We start from the raw sequence: 17,917 nt of genomic DNA on the forward strand, positions 1-17,917 counted from the left end.
GGGGATATAGGAATAGAAAACTGCATGAAAAATAGCAATTTAATGAGGAAATTCAACTTTTGGCCTAGCCAGCCAGTATGTTTAGCCAAAGGAATTTCCTACAGTTAAAAGTTACCATATGATCTGCTTCCTAATATTTAAGAAAACAAATAAGATGCCTTCCTCGGGTTTCCCTGGTGGTGCAGTGGTTGAGAGTCCGCCTGCCGACGCAGGGGACACGGGTTCGTGCCCCGGTTCGGGAAGATACCACATGCCGCGGAGCGGCTGGGCCCGTGAGCCATGGCCGCTGAGCCTGCGCGTCTGGAGCCTGTGCTCCGCGCAACGGGAGAGGCCACAGCGGTGAGAAGCCCGCATACCGCAAAAAAAAAAAAAAAAAAAAAGATGCCTTCCTCTCTTTCTGTAGTTTTCACTTTTTTAATGTGGCCAGAATAGGCTATGTAACCTCATTCCTAAATCAATCATTTAAAATAGGAGTATAAAAATAAAAAGATATAGAGCCACAGTATGGTTAGTAATCTTGATTTTATCTTTTAAATGCAGTAGGGAAGATGGAATTTGGAATTATTAGACCTGGATTCAGAATCCTAATTCCTCTTAGCCATGAAATTCTAAGCAAGTCATTTAGCCTCTCTGAGTTTCGTTTTGCCCATCAATGAAATAAAAAATAAAAATTAGTAATCCATAAATAATTGAGAGATAGATATAATTGCTTAGCATCGCTTTATACTCACTCAAACTACAGTAGCTTTTAGAAAATTTTCAGTTTATCTTGGCCTATTTCCAACTTCTTGGCTCTATAAAAGCTTAGATTAGATTATGTGCTTATTACTAGAAAGCAAAATCTTTGCTTTTGGAGAAGAGATTAATACTTAGTCAACAATATTTTAAAAGCCTACATTAGGTTATGGGCTAGCTTATTATTAGAAAACAAAATCTTTGCTTTTGGAGAAGAGGTTAATACTTAGTCAACAATATTTTCTTCTAGATGATCTTAGCTACCGCTGGCTTCTAAATGAATTTCCTGTATTTATCACAATGGATAAACGAAGATTTGTGTCTCAGACAAATGGCAATCTCTACATTGCTAATGTTGAGGCATCAGACAAAGGGAATTATTCCTGCTTTGTATCCAGTCCCTCTATTACAAAGAGTGTGTTCAGCAAATTTATCCCACTCATTCCACTACCTGAACGTAAGTATCATATTTGTTCCTCTGTTTTTGCAAGTTTGTCTGCTTATGGCATACTTACAATAATGAAAAGAGATATCCAGTGGGGAGAACAGCTGAATGCTCTGTCGGAGAAAACAGAGGATACATACTTTGTAAGCCTTGCCCTTCCTTAGTTTTTCCCATAGAGAAGATTTACATCATAAAAGTGTCCCTAAGGTGGTTGAGTTTGGACTGGTTGCCTCTAGCTCAGGGAATGCATAGAGAACCAATCAATTCAAGCAAAATACCAATATATCATTTACAATGGGAATCACCAGCAACTGTTTTTTGTTTCATGTCCAATCCTACTTCCTAGTAAATTCATGAAAGAGAATGAATGATTAGATCAAAACAAACTATAGTGATTACAGAATTGGGGGGCGGGGGGAAGAAGGCAATTGGATTATTTTGATATTTTTAAGAACTATTTACATGACGCAAATAAGTACATAAATTGCCTTTCTACTGTAAGTAGTGTAGGGTATGACTACCGTGGTGCCATATTTGATGACCACTAACATTCTTGACTGGCCTTTTCTCAGGCTTCAATTGAATGAACTGCATTCCGTTTTTTAATGTACCACTTCCTGAGAAATCAGATCACAATATGTTTTCTTACTTCACATTATTTTTATCTCAGTCCTGCTGCTACACTCATATCGCTGAGTTCAAGCTTCTGAAGAAATACCGGCACTGTTGTTGGCAGACTTAGGTTTGGTTCCTACCACTAACCTTAAGTTGTATATAACAATGGGGAAAAGTCCATCCTACCATAAAGATTCTATTTTTATTATTCTTCTCAAGATAGCAGTCACATGGTTAGAATTCAATAAATATCTTCTGATTTTCTGGCTTTTTTTCCCCTCCCAAATCTTAGGAGATACTCTCACCACTACTTCGCAGAGTGAAAAGGAGCCATCATGTAAAAATTTCCCTAACTTTCTTCCCTATGCTTCCCTCGACATTCAATGCTTCTTTCTTTCTCGGTGGAAGAAGTGCTTCTCCTGCTGCTCAGGCTGCCTCCTCCAGTTGCCCTGGTTCACAGTCCATTTGATTCATTTAAGGACATCACTACATCACTCTTTCCTTTCTTTTCTGAATCTTCAAACTCTCCTCCATTCCTTTCCCTCTGCGTATTATTTTGTATTCAGTGAATAAGTGAAACCACTTCTTATTTGCTAAATCCAAAGGATATCTTCAGGCCTGATACTGTATGAATTTTGACACTTGTTGATCTCTCTGCCTCTCTTGAACTCTCCCTTCTTTTCCTATTTTTTCTGACTACTTCTGCCTCCGTTCATCTCCCACCTGCCTTGCTGACAAATTCTATGCAGTATCCTTCATCAAATCTTCCTCCTTCTAATATTTCTTTCTAATCTTTTTTCAAATATTCTCACTCACTTACACCTTTTTCTCTAGTAGCCCTATGTGATGACTCTAAATTTGCATCTCCAAAACTTTTCCCTATATTTAATCCTGAATTCTACCTACATCCTGGGCTTGACACACAGAAAGTTCCCAAGGATGTTAAGTTTGAAATATTCCAAGCACATCTTTTATCTCCTCTCTAAACCTCCTCTTCTGGTGTTCTTCATCTCATTTAGCAATACTGTCATATTTCTCATTTAGCAATAATTCGGGGGAGCATTTTTAATCATCAGCTCCTCTCCACTGCCATCCTCAGGACAGTGAGCACAGCGGTTCCCATTTAGGACATAAGCACTTGGGAAGTTTGAGGAAAATGTGGAACCCAAAGATAGTGATTCAGCAGACCTATGATGTGACCCATCCTAGACCCCTAGGAAGTGATCTGCAGGTTCAACGAGCATCCCAGGTGATTCTGATTAATTGGATTTTTGATCTGTACCTTGAGAAAACATTGATCCAAGGGGCAGTTCTTTTGATTTTGCCTGTAAAATACAACTTGGATCTGCCCTTTCCTTTCTGTTCCCACTGCAACTGTGCCCTCGTTTAGTCCCTCATCTATTTTTCTGAATTTATGAAACTCACTCCCTTAGATCTCTGACTCTCTGCTATTTTTCTTCTCCATATTCCTTCCTTTAAAACTGACAACAAGGTCTTCTACTTAAACCAAAATTAAGATTCATATCACTTCTTTTATCAAAACCTATTAGTAGTTACCCATTGAGGAAATTAGCTTCAAAATGTTTAATATCACAGTTTCAAGTCTTCTATGTTGTAGGTTCAAGCTCATCTTCAACTACATATGCTTCAATATCATTTTGATTCCTAGACCTTTTATAATTCCCTGCACACTCCTGAAGTTGTGTCATAATATGCTATTTCCTCAACTTGAACTGGTCTGGTTCAAATGCCCTCTTTGCTTGAAATTCCCTTGGCCCCTATATACTTCCAACAATCCTCCTTGGCTGCCACTCTTTCAGAGCATTTACTTTTGTTTTGGCTTGTATTTCAGGTCTTTGTGTATCTATTTGTCTTTATAGTGTTATACAGTGTAAAATACACACTCATGTTGTGATCCTAAACAGTGTATTTAGCCTTTCTGAGCCTATTTCTTCCACTGTAAGATAGAGGGAATTACATCCTTCAATAACGACATGCTAAATAAATGTTGTCATTGATGAACACGGTGATGTTTAAATAAACAATTTTCTTCTTTCCTTCTCTCCTTCCCTCTTTTAAAATTGTTTTCTCTTTTCCTTCATCTCCATGGACACTCCTTTATTCTTTTCTTCCTCTTTCTTCCCTTGTCTCCTTCTTTTGCACTCTTCTCTCTTCTTTCTTCCCTTATCCCTCATTTCCTTCCTTTTTCTCTTTTTTCCTGATTCCCATAGAGTACCTGGCAGATCCAAGTTGTATTTTAGAGGCAGAATCAAAAGGAATGCCCCTTGGGTCAATGTTTTCTCAAGGTACAGATCAAAAATCCAATTTATCAGAATCGCCTGGGATGCTCGTTTCATACGTATTTTATGCTTGTTTTATACCTATTTGATGCTTCCTAAAGAATTGTTGAATTTTTTAGTTATTTGAGTCAAATTGGTTACACCGTTGTCAGAATGAGCCAATATGATTGAAAATGCTTAATAAAATTCATACTGTATGCATACTATGCATAAATAAACAAATATATACATTGTGACATGATCAGATATTTTCCAGTACTTGTACAGAGAAAAGTCTTCCATACTGAAGCAATTCTAATCCTATAAAAACCACAATGTTAAACAAACGCTACTCTGCTTACTAATTAGTTGATATTTTTGTTTTTCTTAAATTAGGAACAACAAAACCATATCCTGCTGATATTGTAGTTCAGTTCAAGGACATATATGCATTGATGGGCCAAAATGTGACTTTAGAGTGTTTTGCACTTGGCAAGTAAGTATACTCACAGTTTTTATTAACATATATAGAAATACATTAAATTTTGTATTGTTAGGAAATAAATGTTGTAAATGTTTAGCTATAAACATAGAGTAAATTGTCTTTTAAGAATTGTGGACCATTAGCTCTTACTTTCTCCTATTTAAGTCCTGTTCCTGATATCCGTTGGCGGAAGGTCCTAGAACCAATGCCAAGCACGGCTGAGATCAGCACATCTGGAGCTGTCCTGAAGATCTTCAATATTCAGCTAGAAGATGAAGGCACATATGAATGTGAGGCTGAGAACATTAGAGGAAAGGATAAACACCAGGCAAGAATTTATGTTCAAGGTAGAGATATTGTTTTAATTTTCCATACATTTAATCAATATCTTATTGAAAGCCACTTTCATACTTGAAAAACTAGCATAAAATGATTAGTTTAAAAATAGTGATGTGAACTACATTATGCAAAAGGATAAAATATTCATCTTTATGTCTAATTAAATCACAAATATGAGTATATAAGTTAAGAGTTTATGCCACTGGTATCATAGGAACACCAATGGATCAATAGTAGTGTTATTGATAATTTTCAGAAAATATAATTCATATAGTTTGTAGACTTTCTTCAAGCTCTCTTTTTTATTTGTACAAGAACCTAGGCATTATGATTTAGTTTAACCCAGTGGTTCACAAACTTTACCATGTTTTAAAATCATCTGGGGGCTCATTAAAAACACAAATTGCTGGTTCCCACCCTCAGAGTTTCTGAGTTAGAAGGTCTATTTGGGACCCAAGAATTTGTATGTCTAACAAATTCTTGGGAGATGTTGATGTTACTGGTTCAGGACGCACACTTAGAGAACAACTGGTCTAAGGAAAAGTTTTCTTTAATATAATTTTCTTGGCACAAGTGTTTGATTCTCACACATTAAAATGAGCTTATGTTTGGGAGGAGAGAATGTTGTTTCTCAGTCAGTGCTTGAAACTTTTCAGGCTGAAATCATCCCTACAAATCCATTCACAAATCTACAATGTGAAGTTTGCAGGTCTAAATAAACATCTAAATAAACATCTAAGTCTTCAACAAGTGTATACTGAGTGTGTCCTCAGAGGCAGACACTATGATAGGAGCAAGGACTTAAAGGAAATATTCTGTACTTGAGGAATTCATACTCTAGTCATATCATACAAAACCCCCAAATGTATACAAGCATATACAGTCAAATAAATATATACCCCCAATATATATAATTATAAAGAAAATAGTGAGAGTGCGATATGGAAAATTACATAAGATATTGATAAAGCATATGGCAAAGGGGTACCTTAGTCTCATCAAAAAGATACATGATAGGAAAAACTGGAGATGATGCCTCAGCTGAACTGGAATACCAGAAGGCTGAAAGGGTACTGTGACAGGGTCAAGTCCAACCCCTACCCCTATCTCTCAGACCCCAGGCCTCTGTCTATATCGGAATAAAGTAAGTGTCTCCGATGACCCAGGATTTGCAGCCTCACCACCACCATCTCATAAAGTCCACTAAGATTAGGATCATTTTACCTTCACCCTGTGCATTTCATTTGCCTTAAGAAGCCCTTGGTCCAGGGCCTCCTTATGACCTGTACTTTAATACCCACAGAGCTCTGCACATGTCCTACTTAGTCTCTATTTCCCCCTCATTCCCAACTTCTGACGTCTTTATACTATGCTTCTAGAGCACATAGTCCATTATCAGAATCCCCTATATTCTCAACTTCTTTGAACATTCCCTTTATTCTCTTGCTCTAACTGAAACTTGGCTCTCCCTTAAAGACACTTTCCCCTGTAGACCACTCAAGCAGTGGCTGATTTTTCTTTCACAGCCCTCATCCCCAGGAGTGACTGGCAGTACTGCCAATACCTGCCTCCCTGCTCTTCACTGCTATTGCTAGACTACCTTTCTTTTCCTTTAATCATCCAGTTTACAATCTTATGTTAAGTCGCCCCTCCCCACTCATTGCCCTAAGATTTTCACTATTGACAACTCTTACCAACTACAACTCTACTCCTGACTTCATTCTTGGTGACATAAAATCATGTAGACTAGGGGCTTCCCTGGTGGCGCAGTGGTTGTGAGTCTGCCTGCCAGTGCAGGGGACACGGGTTCGAGCCCTGGTCTGGGAGGATCCCACATGCCGCGGAGCAACTGGGCCCGTGAGCCACAACTACTGAGCCTGCGCATCTGGAGCCTGTGCTCTGCAACAAGAGAGGCCGCGACAGTGAGAGGCCTGCGTACCACGATGAAGAGTGGCTCCCGCTCACCGCAACTAGAGAAAGCCCTCACACAGAAACGAAGACCCAACACAGCCAAAAATAAATAACTTAATTAATTTTTAAAAAATCATGTAGACTATAATAACTTTTCCAATAGTTTGCCCTCTCAGTTCCTTTGAACTCCTTTCCTCCAATGATCTTGTCCTACAACCTTCCTCAGCAACTCACTCCCACTGCCATGCTTCAGACCTTATTGTTACCCTTAATGTCACCTGGCAACTAGACTACATTTCTCCAGATTCACTTACCTCTCACTCTCTTAGATGACCATTTCATGCCTTCATGATTTCCTTCAAACCCACAGTACCTCCTCCTTCAACCTTCCTCTCAGCTAATAACTTGGCTTCTTATTTCACAGAGAAAATGGTAGTAATTAAATTGGAGCTTTCACAAACTCCCACTCCACATCTACTGACACCTACTTCTCTACCCTTATCTCTTTATATTCTAGGTTCAGCTGCTCTCTGAGGTCAACATCTCCACTTGTACCCTAGACTCTACCCCTCTTACATAATAAATTAACACATAATTCTTTAAAACTTTATATGCAATTTTGAAAGATTTACATTATAAGAAAAAGATAAATTATTTTAGTGCTATTCGTGAATTAGCTTTCCAACAAAACGTGGTTCACAAATAGAAAAACAATTATGAATTTAATTACAGTTACCTAGTGCTGTAATATTGTAAGATAAAGTTTACCTGCTGACCTGTAGAAATACAATTTCACTGACTCTATCATTGATTTTATGACACAGAGTATTTGATGTATTTTCTAGAGGAAGATCAACTAAGTGTAATATTTGTCCTCTTGAGATGATGATGAATGTTGACTTGCATTTGACAATTTTCAATGTCCTTTACTTTTAAGCATTTCCTGAGTGGGTAGAACACATCAATGACACAGAGGTGGATATAGGCAGTGATCTCTACTGGCCTTGTGTGGCCACAGGGAAGCCCATCCCTAGCATCCGATGGCTGAAGAATGGATATTTGGTATGTATGTTCAAGTGCTTTGCAGTTCTTGAGCCTATGTTCCGGTAACATTTCTGGGTGATCCTGGGATAAAGTTAGCAGGAGTGTCAATAGATTAAGGGCATCTAGTCCCTGAAATATAAAAGTCTCCTTTAAAAGAAAAAACCAGAAAGTGAACATAAAATGTCTTTTTCCAGCTTAAACATTTTCTTATGTCTACCTTCTCTCTCTCTCTCCTTATTGTTTCCTTTGTTCCACTTTTCACCCTCTTCCTATGCATCCATCTCTACTACCTGATATTGTCCTCTTTTTCTTGCCACTGTTTCCCTGACCCCACAGAAACAGAGGTAAGAATGAAGGTCCTACCTTTAGCCCTGGGGACAAGTAGCAGCAGTGGGGTCCTTCTCTACCTTCCCACTGTAATCTCCCAGCTGGGCCAAGAGGGAAAAAGGTGGACTCTCTTCTCTGTAGGATGAATAGAACAAGAGCCACTGGGCATGGTAAGTGGGTTTTACTTCCCCATACCATGAAAACCCCACTCCATTAGACTTACTTAACAGTGGGGGCAAAAATAATGTACCTAAATGGAAAGACAACCAAGCCCAAACCCAAATGAAACCATTTCTATTAAAGTCTATCAAGAAAATGTGTTTCACTTTGTGTTCTTTCCAGTATCATAGAGGGGAATTGAGACTGTATGACGTGACCTTTGAAAATGCTGGCATGTATCAGTGCATAGCTGAAAATACACATGGAGCCATTTATGCAAACGCGGAGTTGAAGATCTTGGGTCAGTATTATTTCTGGTTTCTGTTAACAATCAGCAAGAAAGCAACATGTTAAAATGATCCTTCATTATATACAGATTATATTTAATTTCACATTACTTTCTTGAATTAGAAGTTAAACATTTCTAAAATGTGGTTTGAAATAGAATGATATTATTATTTTCCTTTCATTCATGAACAGTAAATAAATTGGAGGCAACATGGAGTATAAAGGTTTTTAAGACTTTTTTAATGATAAAGCAAACTTTACACATGCCAATTTTTATGTCTTGTTCTCTCCTATGTTTGGGCAGCTAAACACTGCCAGGACATCACATAGTGAAGATTGATGCTTCCGCAATGCCTGTGAGCCAGCCTCAGATGAGTGTTTAGCACTTGGTAGCTTTATCAGTCCCTGGGTCCCTGGGTTAAAATTGCTATTGAAAACCTTCGAGACATTCCTCAATCCCCTTACCCCACACTCACTCCTACTTTCATATTACTTTCTTACTTCTCCATGAAAATTGAAAAACACTGAAATAAAATATTTCAACCTCCCATCCCTCTTCAAAACTATCTGAATCTTTACTACACTTGTCCTTTTGATACTCTTTATCCAGAGGACAATGTATCTTGTCCCAAAATAATCCCTTTATCTCTGCCCTCAACAGACATCCTTTCTTCGTGTGCATGTGTGTGTGTGTGTGTGTGTGTGTGTGTGTGAGTGTGTGTGCATATCCTCAGGCTGCCTCTCTTTCTGGTCATGCTTTCCTCTTGAATTCTCCTCTCTTTTGTCCTTGGTGATGCCATGCTCTGATACCTCCCAGATTATTTTGTCTTGATCGCCTTCATTTTCCTTTTTACCCCTTCCCTGCTCAGTTGGAAATCTTGCTCTCTTCTAGATTTCCATTCCTCTCGTTGCATTCCATTTTCTTACTCATTCTTTCATGTATTTTATAATATTATTCCTCAATTATTATTATTTTTAAATTTTTTAAAAAAACCTGGATGATATCTTCTTCTTTGCCCATTAACTATCAAGGACCCCTTAATTTATACATCTGGCCCAGAATTTTATCCTCAGCTTCAAGCTCACTATAAAAGCTTCTTGGTAGAAATGGTCATCTGGGTAACTTCACAGATATCCCAAACTCAGCATGTCTGAAACCTAATTCATTATTTCTCACTCATTCACATCATCTCCTCCTGAAATATTTACTGTTCTAAAGAATGACACAATCTACTACATACTTTCCCCCCATTACATCTATTAAATTTCTCATTTTTATCCCATAAATCTCTGAGATTTTTTACTTTCTTCTTATTTTCATTACAACTACTTTAATTAAAAGTATCATGTCCTTTTCATACTATTTGAAGTGGCTGTCACCAAGTTTAGTAATATTGTAAGTAATGAATCAGGTGGGCAGGATTTCTCTGCTAGAAATGATTACTGAAAAGATAAAACAATGACTCAGTGCAGTCTCTTTTATTCTTGAGACACCAAAGGGAAATTTTTTAAAACATTGGTATCACTGCAAATTGAGTGACACTAAAAGAACATGAAAGACACTGAGACAGTTATAAGAAAGTATTAAAGAAAGCTATCTTTAAAAAGAGTTGAGGCCTTCTTGATTTTAACTTTTCCTGCCTCTTCTTATAATGCTGAGTATCATATTCCATTTCTTCCCCCTAAAGTCAAAATTCCTTGCTAATATATTTAATCTAGTTTCTTTGGGTATCAAGGAAACATTTAGGCTTAGGCTTCATACCTTATCACTTTGGTATGAAGTGCAGTAAAATCATTTTGACTCTTAGAGAAGATATGAGGTGAATTTCAATTCCTTCCAAATGTAAATGCTTTTGTTTTCTGTTAAAATTTCTTGTTAATTGTTATATATTACAAGAGAAAATGAAAATTTAACAGCTCAGACTGAAAGATCTTTCTGTCTTCAAACCTAAATCTTGCAATCATTAATCTATTAAGGCAGTAATTAAGCAAATTGATCATTTTGAGACTGAGATTAATTCCTGACCATCTTTATATTTGTTTCAATCTATTTTTGTTTATTACCTTTAGGAACAGTGTTTCTCTCTCTTCTTTCCTGAGTTATTTAGTTAATTCATTTATTCATCCACCAAATGATTATTGAGTGCTTACTCTGCACCAGATACTAGTCTGTAATAGGCTCAATAAAGAACAAAAGAAAAAATATATATATATATGTATGTATACATGAACATGGTCTAGATTCTGTCACTAGAAATTCAAACATTAGGTAAGCATGGGTCATTTAAATGACTGCACCAAATCAACGATTTTATTAAGACTGAACAGATTCAGAAAAAAGTCTTATTTTCTAGATAAATTTAGACTTTCTAAATATAATCCGATGAAAATTTCTCTCATATTTTATAAGCAATATGTCACCCACAATATTTATTTAGCCTATACAAAATACCACATGCTGTGTTAGGTGTACAACACAGTTGGTTGTTTACTTATTTATTTCCAATTATAAAAACTCAGACTAAAAGAACAATGGGACAACCTAAATCATTTTTATAAAAAGTGTGTTCTTCAGAGCTTGTTAGAAGTGCTGAATATCAGGTCCACCCCAGATCTATTAAATAGCATTTTACCAAGATCCTCAGATGATTATGATGCACAAATAAAATTTGAGAATCATGGGACTAGATGATGAAGGGTCAAGACCTGGATAAAGATATACTTAGGCCTAGAAAAGCCCCCAGAAAGGACAGTTTTATAGATGATTGGGATGTGTGGAAATAAAAAGATGGAATCCCCCTGGAGTCTGCAAAATGACAAAGAGATTGAGAAATGAGCTAGATGTGGGGACACTAAAGAAAATTAGAGCATATCATCAAGAGAGTAATATTTTTTGAGACTCTATAGCATGTTTTCATAATTATTGATCTGTACTTTGAAGTAAGGATGAGCTACACGTGCATTATGTACTTCTCAATTAATTGAAAACATCATTCCCATAACTGTTTGTAGGTTGGTCCTGAAGGCAGGGGTCTCTCTGTTTATTAAGCCATCTCATAGTGTCTTCATGAAGTTGGTACTCAATAAATGTTTGTATAATGAAGGAGGAGTCATATTGTTTATTGAAAAGGGCATGCTTGCAAATCAGACAGATCTAGATTCAAATGTAAATCCCATTTTATACCTTACTGCCTGTGGCACCTTTGGCAAATTATATAATCTTAATAGGTATCAGTTCTTTCATCCGTAAGCTGGGGACAGTTCATTCAAAGTGTGACTATGATTATGGATTATGAATATGTGTCAATATTAATAATTGCTCAATTTCCTCTATCCTTTCACTTAACTTCCCTTGCGCAACTGAGTCAAGACACTTGAATTAGGTATTACCTTCAAGGTAAATATTCATACAGCATTTGATTACAACTTAAATGTGTAATAATTAATTCAGTTATCACCAAGAATTATACATTTAAAATGGGTAAATTTTTGATAAGTAAAATATACCTCAATAAAGTTTTAAATAAAAGAAAACAATTATTATTATTAGGCATGGAATGTCTGTTGGTCATTGCTGATAACATTTGGTGAGATTAATCTTTTCTATTGATTATTAATCAAAAGGGAATAAAAGATGCTATAGTATAGAAGAAACTTCTGTTTCTTTTTTTAGCAAAAGAGACAAATAATAGTTTACTTTCTTTTAGCTTTGGCTCCAACTTTTGAAATGAATCCTATGAAGAAAAAGATCCTGGCTGCTAAAGGAGGAAGAGTTATAATTGAATGCAAACCTAAAGCTGCACCCAAACCAAAATTTTTATGGAGTAAAGGTACAGAGCGGCTTGTCAATAGCAGCAGGTCAGTCCAGAAACTAGAAATCCGATTGCAACTCAGTACTTGGGAAAGTTTACTTTGTAGAGAACTTGTTTTCATATTCATAGTGTAAATAATTTTTGTTCTAACTTTTCTCCCCAGAAGATATCACAGCTCTAAGGTAAACAGAAATACCCATCACTGTCAGTATCTATTATAAACAGAATTCAATTTTTAGACTTCTAGAGTTTATAAGGAATTTTAAAAATTGAGGCCCAGAGGTTTGTGACAAATTGCCCAAGGCCACAAAACTAATTAACAATGGGAAATAAAATAGGGTCTTTATAATTTTTCCTCTAACAAGGGCTTCTATAGCCATTCATATTTGATTTAATTTTATGCAATTAGCCTATTAAATATTTCAGTAGGGAAATAAAAGGTGATTTTAAAGTACAAATCACCTCTTCCCTCTTCCGAAGTGAACAGGAACTTCTAATCTTCCTAACTATCTATGGGGAGAAGGAATGTTGGGAAATAGGAGAATTGGGATGTGAAGGTTGGGGAGCAGCAAATATTTCAAGCAGGGAGCACAGCATGTGCAAAGGCCCTAAGGCAGAGAGCAGAGGATGTATAAGGAATGTAAGAACTAAAACCAACATGGCTGTCTTTAGAATAAAATGGAGAACAGTTTTAAGGGATGACACATAGTAAGCCAGGTCATTAGTAACAACATTTTCTGTGGCTTCATCTAAGAGTAGTAGAAATCTGTCTAAAGGCTTAAATAAGGGAGGAAAAAAGTAGTTTTTGCCTTTAAAAAAATATTCTAGCAAAAGTATAAAAGATAAATCTTTACAGTAATCCAGTAAAGGATGTAAGGTGGGTGTTATCTCTGTTTTGATGTATCTAAAGCCTGGAAAGTTTAAAGTGACCTTCTGAAAATGTATCAGTAATCTCCAAGCCAGAACTTGAACTTGTGCCATGCTGATATGGAATGAACACATGGCAACACAGTTTTCTTACTAGGATAATCACAAGTATGGTTGTGCATGAGACAAAGCTGTGGTTGGGGAGGGGTGTGCAAGGACAGCAGCTGCTTCCCTGAATACATTAAATTCTACAGGTAATATGTCTGACTAAGATTTATTAACACTTTAACAAAATGATACTAGAAGAATCAGTGTTAAAGGAAAAGTCAATCTGTGCAATACAGGGTTGAAGCTTTAGCAGTCAGATAATGAGTGATGCAGACCATGATCATAAGGTAGTTCCAATTTTAGGTATTCACTACTGCAACAGCCTAGAGCATAGCATTCCCTGTTGGCTGCACTATTAGCTCTCTCTCCTTAATGAAAAGAATCTTGCTCTGATTCTGATGAGGACTCATGCCATGGGCCTCTGCAACCACAAATATCTCAGAACCATGCTTCATGGATTTGTTTTTCCTAAATACAAACATGTGTTCAAAAAAAGAAAAGTCTAGCTCCTAAAACCTTATTATTCTAGTCCTGTCAATATTTTTAAAGTATTTGAATCAAATTGTATGACCTTTTGATGAAAGAGTCTATAAATCTAATTTTTGCTCACTATGTTAACCCATTAGTAGCTCAGATTATTTAAGTACCTCTTTATTATAGATTTGGTATTTCATGTAAAAATAAGTTTGAATGTTATAAAATAGTATGTATTAAGAAAAGTTAAACTAATAATTACTTTTAGAGAAACATTTCTGTTGAAAATAATATTAAGGAGTAACTGAATAACTGTCTTTGAGCATAACTATAATCTCATTCTGATTAATATAATTACCTAAAAACTGTTCCACATTACTAAGTTATCTCTGTGCCTGGTAAATGGTTTGTAAAATGGCATATGAAGTACTTGCAATCAGGAGAGAGGAAACATAAATCTTGATAAGTTGTAATTAAGTTCTCAATTGTATGATTTTATTTAAGGTTAAAATGATATGCATCCTCCAACAGAATTTCTTTGTAGTTGTTCATTTATAACCAATGGACTGCTATCAACTCTAAAATGGTCTTTATCTGAGCCCTTTATATGAGAGTCTCTCCAAGATTCTTTTCTACCCCAGAATTGGTGTGCTTTAAACATTAACAAATAAGATGGAGGTTATACTGGAATAATTTTGGCAACAATAAGTGACTACTTTATTAAAGACCAGATGGTTCCTGGCTTGTTTGACTGTTTATCTATATGATCTAATCTGAAAATAAGGATAAGATTCTGATAATTCAACTACATTGACTTTAGAATATGGATCATTATTCAAAACCATCAAGTTCCCTAAATACTCTTACTGAAATTAATTATAATGTCATGGACAAAGTACCTGAAAGTGTAGGTGAGCTGAACAACACAAGGAAGTATACCCTTTAAAGATGACAATGATCAATTGAGAGCTAATATATGTGAGAAAACTAAGAATATAATGTGGGTTTTAGAAAGATTAATTGTTGCTATTGTTGTTTCCATTGCAACTTGATGATAATTTTCATTGCTTTACGTACAAAATAAGTAAATGGGGTGGGGGTGGAAAATTGGCTAAGGACTTACACTAGAGCTTAGTGAGAAAAAATGAGACACATTAATGTTAGTACTGTGTTAATATGAGTTCTATGAGAAGAAGATGACAATGCGGGATTAGCCATGCAAGAGATTTATTAATGGCAATGCCTAGGAAGGAAAACAGAGAAGACTCTTGGTGAAGCCTGGGACAGCCATCTGAGATTCAGGTCTGCTTCCAAATGAAAGGGAAAGGGAAGGAAGGAAGAAAGGTTGGGTAGAAATGGACTGCAGTGCAGATTTAATAGAGTGTGGTAAGACCACTGGAAAGCGTTCCAGCTAAAAATGCCCATCAGAGGAGCCTGATGTCTACCTGGAATATGCAGCCTTAAAATTCCTCCTGGACTCAGTCATTGGCTGAGAGCAACCTGTGGAAAGTGTTGTTTTGGCTCAAACACAGTGATGGATTTCTGAGTGCAGCAGCTAGAGCTGTGGATCAGTTACACTCCTCACAGTGAGAACATAGAGGGACATTGGCATAGCTTCCACAATATCAAATAATTACTTTTATGTTTATATTATGCTATTACATTATTTCTTCAATAAGTAAAAAGTATTCTGAAATGAGCTTAAGTTGGAACTGGAGAGTTAAAGACGAGCAAGGAAATTATGGAATATATTACTGGTGAAATTTTTGGTGTTTTCTTATATGGAGATTTTTATTAATAAAGTATATATGTAGTAATTGTCCTTTATGAAGCTCTGCTCTTAAAATGGAATATATGGAGAATTGTTGGCATGTGTTTGTACAAAGCTTCAGAGATAAATTAAGGTTTTGGAAATTATCTATTTAAGGAAAGTAAAAATCAGATCTAAATAGACATTTCTCCAAAGAAGACATACAGATGGCCAATAGGCAAATGAAAAGATGTTCAGCATTGCTAATTATTAGAGAAATGCAAATCAAAACTACAATGAGGTACCACTTACACTGATCAGAATGGCCATCATTAAAAACTCTACAAATAGTAAATGCTGGAGAGGGTGTGGAGAAAAGGCAACCTTCCTACACCCTTTGCCACACCCAAAAGCGTGGCAAAACTCCACCCTTTTGAGGGTGTGGAGGTTCCTCAAAAAACTAAAAATAGAGTTTCCGTATGATGCAGCAATCCCAATCCTGAGCATATATCCAGACAAAACTATAATTTGAAAAGATACATGCACCCCAATGTTCATACAGCATTATTTACAATAGCCAAGACATGGAAGCAACCTAAATGTCCACTGACAGATAAATGGATAAAGATGTAGTATATATATATACAATGGAATATTACTCAGCCATACAGAAGAATGAAATAATGCCATTTGCAGTAATATGGATGGGCCTAGAGATTATCATACTAAATGAAATAAGTGGAAAAGAGAAAGATACTATATAATGTCACTTGTATGTGAAATCGAAAATATGACACAAATGAACTTATTTACAGAACAGAAACACATTCACAGACATAGAGAACAGACTTGTGGTTGCCAAGGGGGAAGGAGATGTGGGGGGATGGATGGGGAGTTTGGGATCAGCAGATGCAAAATATTATATATAGGATGGATACACAATAAGGTCCTACTGTAAAGCACGGGATAGTCAATATTCTGTAGTAAACCATAATGGAAAAGAATATCAAAAATTTAAAAATAAAATAAAATCCAATGACAGGCAATCCAATATTGAATGTAAGTGCAAGGCATTATATAGTAAAGTTATATAATAAATATATAAATTATATGTAATATATCATAATATATGTAATATTAATGTAATATAAATTATATGTAAGAGTTAGGTATAATAAGGTTACAAATAATGAGTTTTCGGTCTCCTGACTCCAAGGAAGAGGCAGACAGGCAGAGGGAATACATTTAAGTTCTATTAGTATGAAAGATTTAGTTTCTGTTCATAGAAGAATTTCCTAAAAGTAATCTGTTACAGAAGCTTTTACTAAGGTAGATTTTACAGTATCATTCTTTGAAATTTCCTAAAATTAAAATATGTTTGTATTCCTCTGTGGCTGTGGAAATGACAGTCCATTCTAACTACCAAGGCTGAAGTCCTGGGGTCACGTTCCTGGAAGATCTGGGCTCACTTCTTTCAGGCCTATGACTGATCTAAGTCTGTCTCACAGTGGTTTAAAAGTCATTTTATGGTGGTATGTAGAGAGCCACTGCTTCAGTTAAACTCTATGTAGTTCATACATTCAAAAACAGGTTGATCGAGTGCCTACTCATTGTTTCATGTCTCACTCCTTAAGGAATTCCTGGAACATAGTTTTTTGTTTTTTCCTAATGATTGTATACGTTAATGAATATGTTACCTTGAGATGGGGCCACAAACAAAGCAGATACAAATTCCTGACATCAGGATGCTACCATCTAATGCAAGGATAGATTAACAAGTAAAGCTGAAGTATGTCTGATGAAATATGTGTTAGGAAGAAAAATCTGGGAAGAGGAATATCATGGGGAATGCCAGGACAGCAGCAGTGCCATGGGTGGGTGTGTGCATGCCATACTAACTAGAATTTATCAGACAAAGCTTTACTGAAGGTGCCACTGTGCAAAACCCTGAAGGTTGTGAGAAACAGATTGTGAAAACGACCAGGGCCTAAAAGGGCAAACCAAGGGCTGTGGCTTTTACTATGCATGAGATGGAAAACTCACTGGAGGCTTCTGAGCTGTAGAGTGACATCACTGAGCCAAAGAGTGACATTGTATTACTTATGTGGTGTATGTCTTCATGTCTGGCTGACATGTGGGAAAAGAAACCGTGTAGAGGCAAGGTTGGCAGCAGGAGGACAGTTCGAGATTACTGTGATAAGTCCAAGAAAAAGATGAAGGTGGTTTTCCAAAAAAACTTGATGCTGAGAAAGAATATTCTAAACAAAGGCTAGAATGTTT

General features: G+C 36.3%; 1 protein-coding gene across 4 annotated transcripts in view; it reads left to right on the plus strand.

Moving 5' to 3' along the window:
- Positions 1–17,917, plus strand: part of CNTN1 (contactin 1) — a gene marked incomplete at both ends in the record, with an annotated part of 164,881 nt that overhangs the window by 21,812 nt on the left and 125,152 nt on the right. For all 4 annotated transcript variants that reach the window (XM_082666225.1, XM_082666224.1, XM_082666226.1 and 1 more), the window contains 6 exons: positions 986–1,192; positions 4,471–4,570; positions 4,724–4,905; positions 7,746–7,870; positions 8,522–8,639; positions 12,334–12,484. In XM_082666225.1, the coding sequence (XP_082522351.1) occupies positions 986–1,192; positions 4,471–4,570; positions 4,724–4,905; positions 7,746–7,870; positions 8,522–8,639; positions 12,334–12,484 (883 nt within the window). The remainder of the gene's footprint in view (positions 1–985; positions 1,193–4,470; positions 4,571–4,723; positions 4,906–7,745; positions 7,871–8,521; positions 8,640–12,333; positions 12,485–17,917) is intronic.

The sequence above is a fragment of the Grampus griseus genome (genome assembly GCF_964374135.1).
Source record: "Grampus griseus genome assembly, chromosome: 11".
Taxonomy (NCBI): Eukaryota; Metazoa; Chordata; class Mammalia; order Artiodactyla; family Delphinidae; genus Grampus; species Grampus griseus.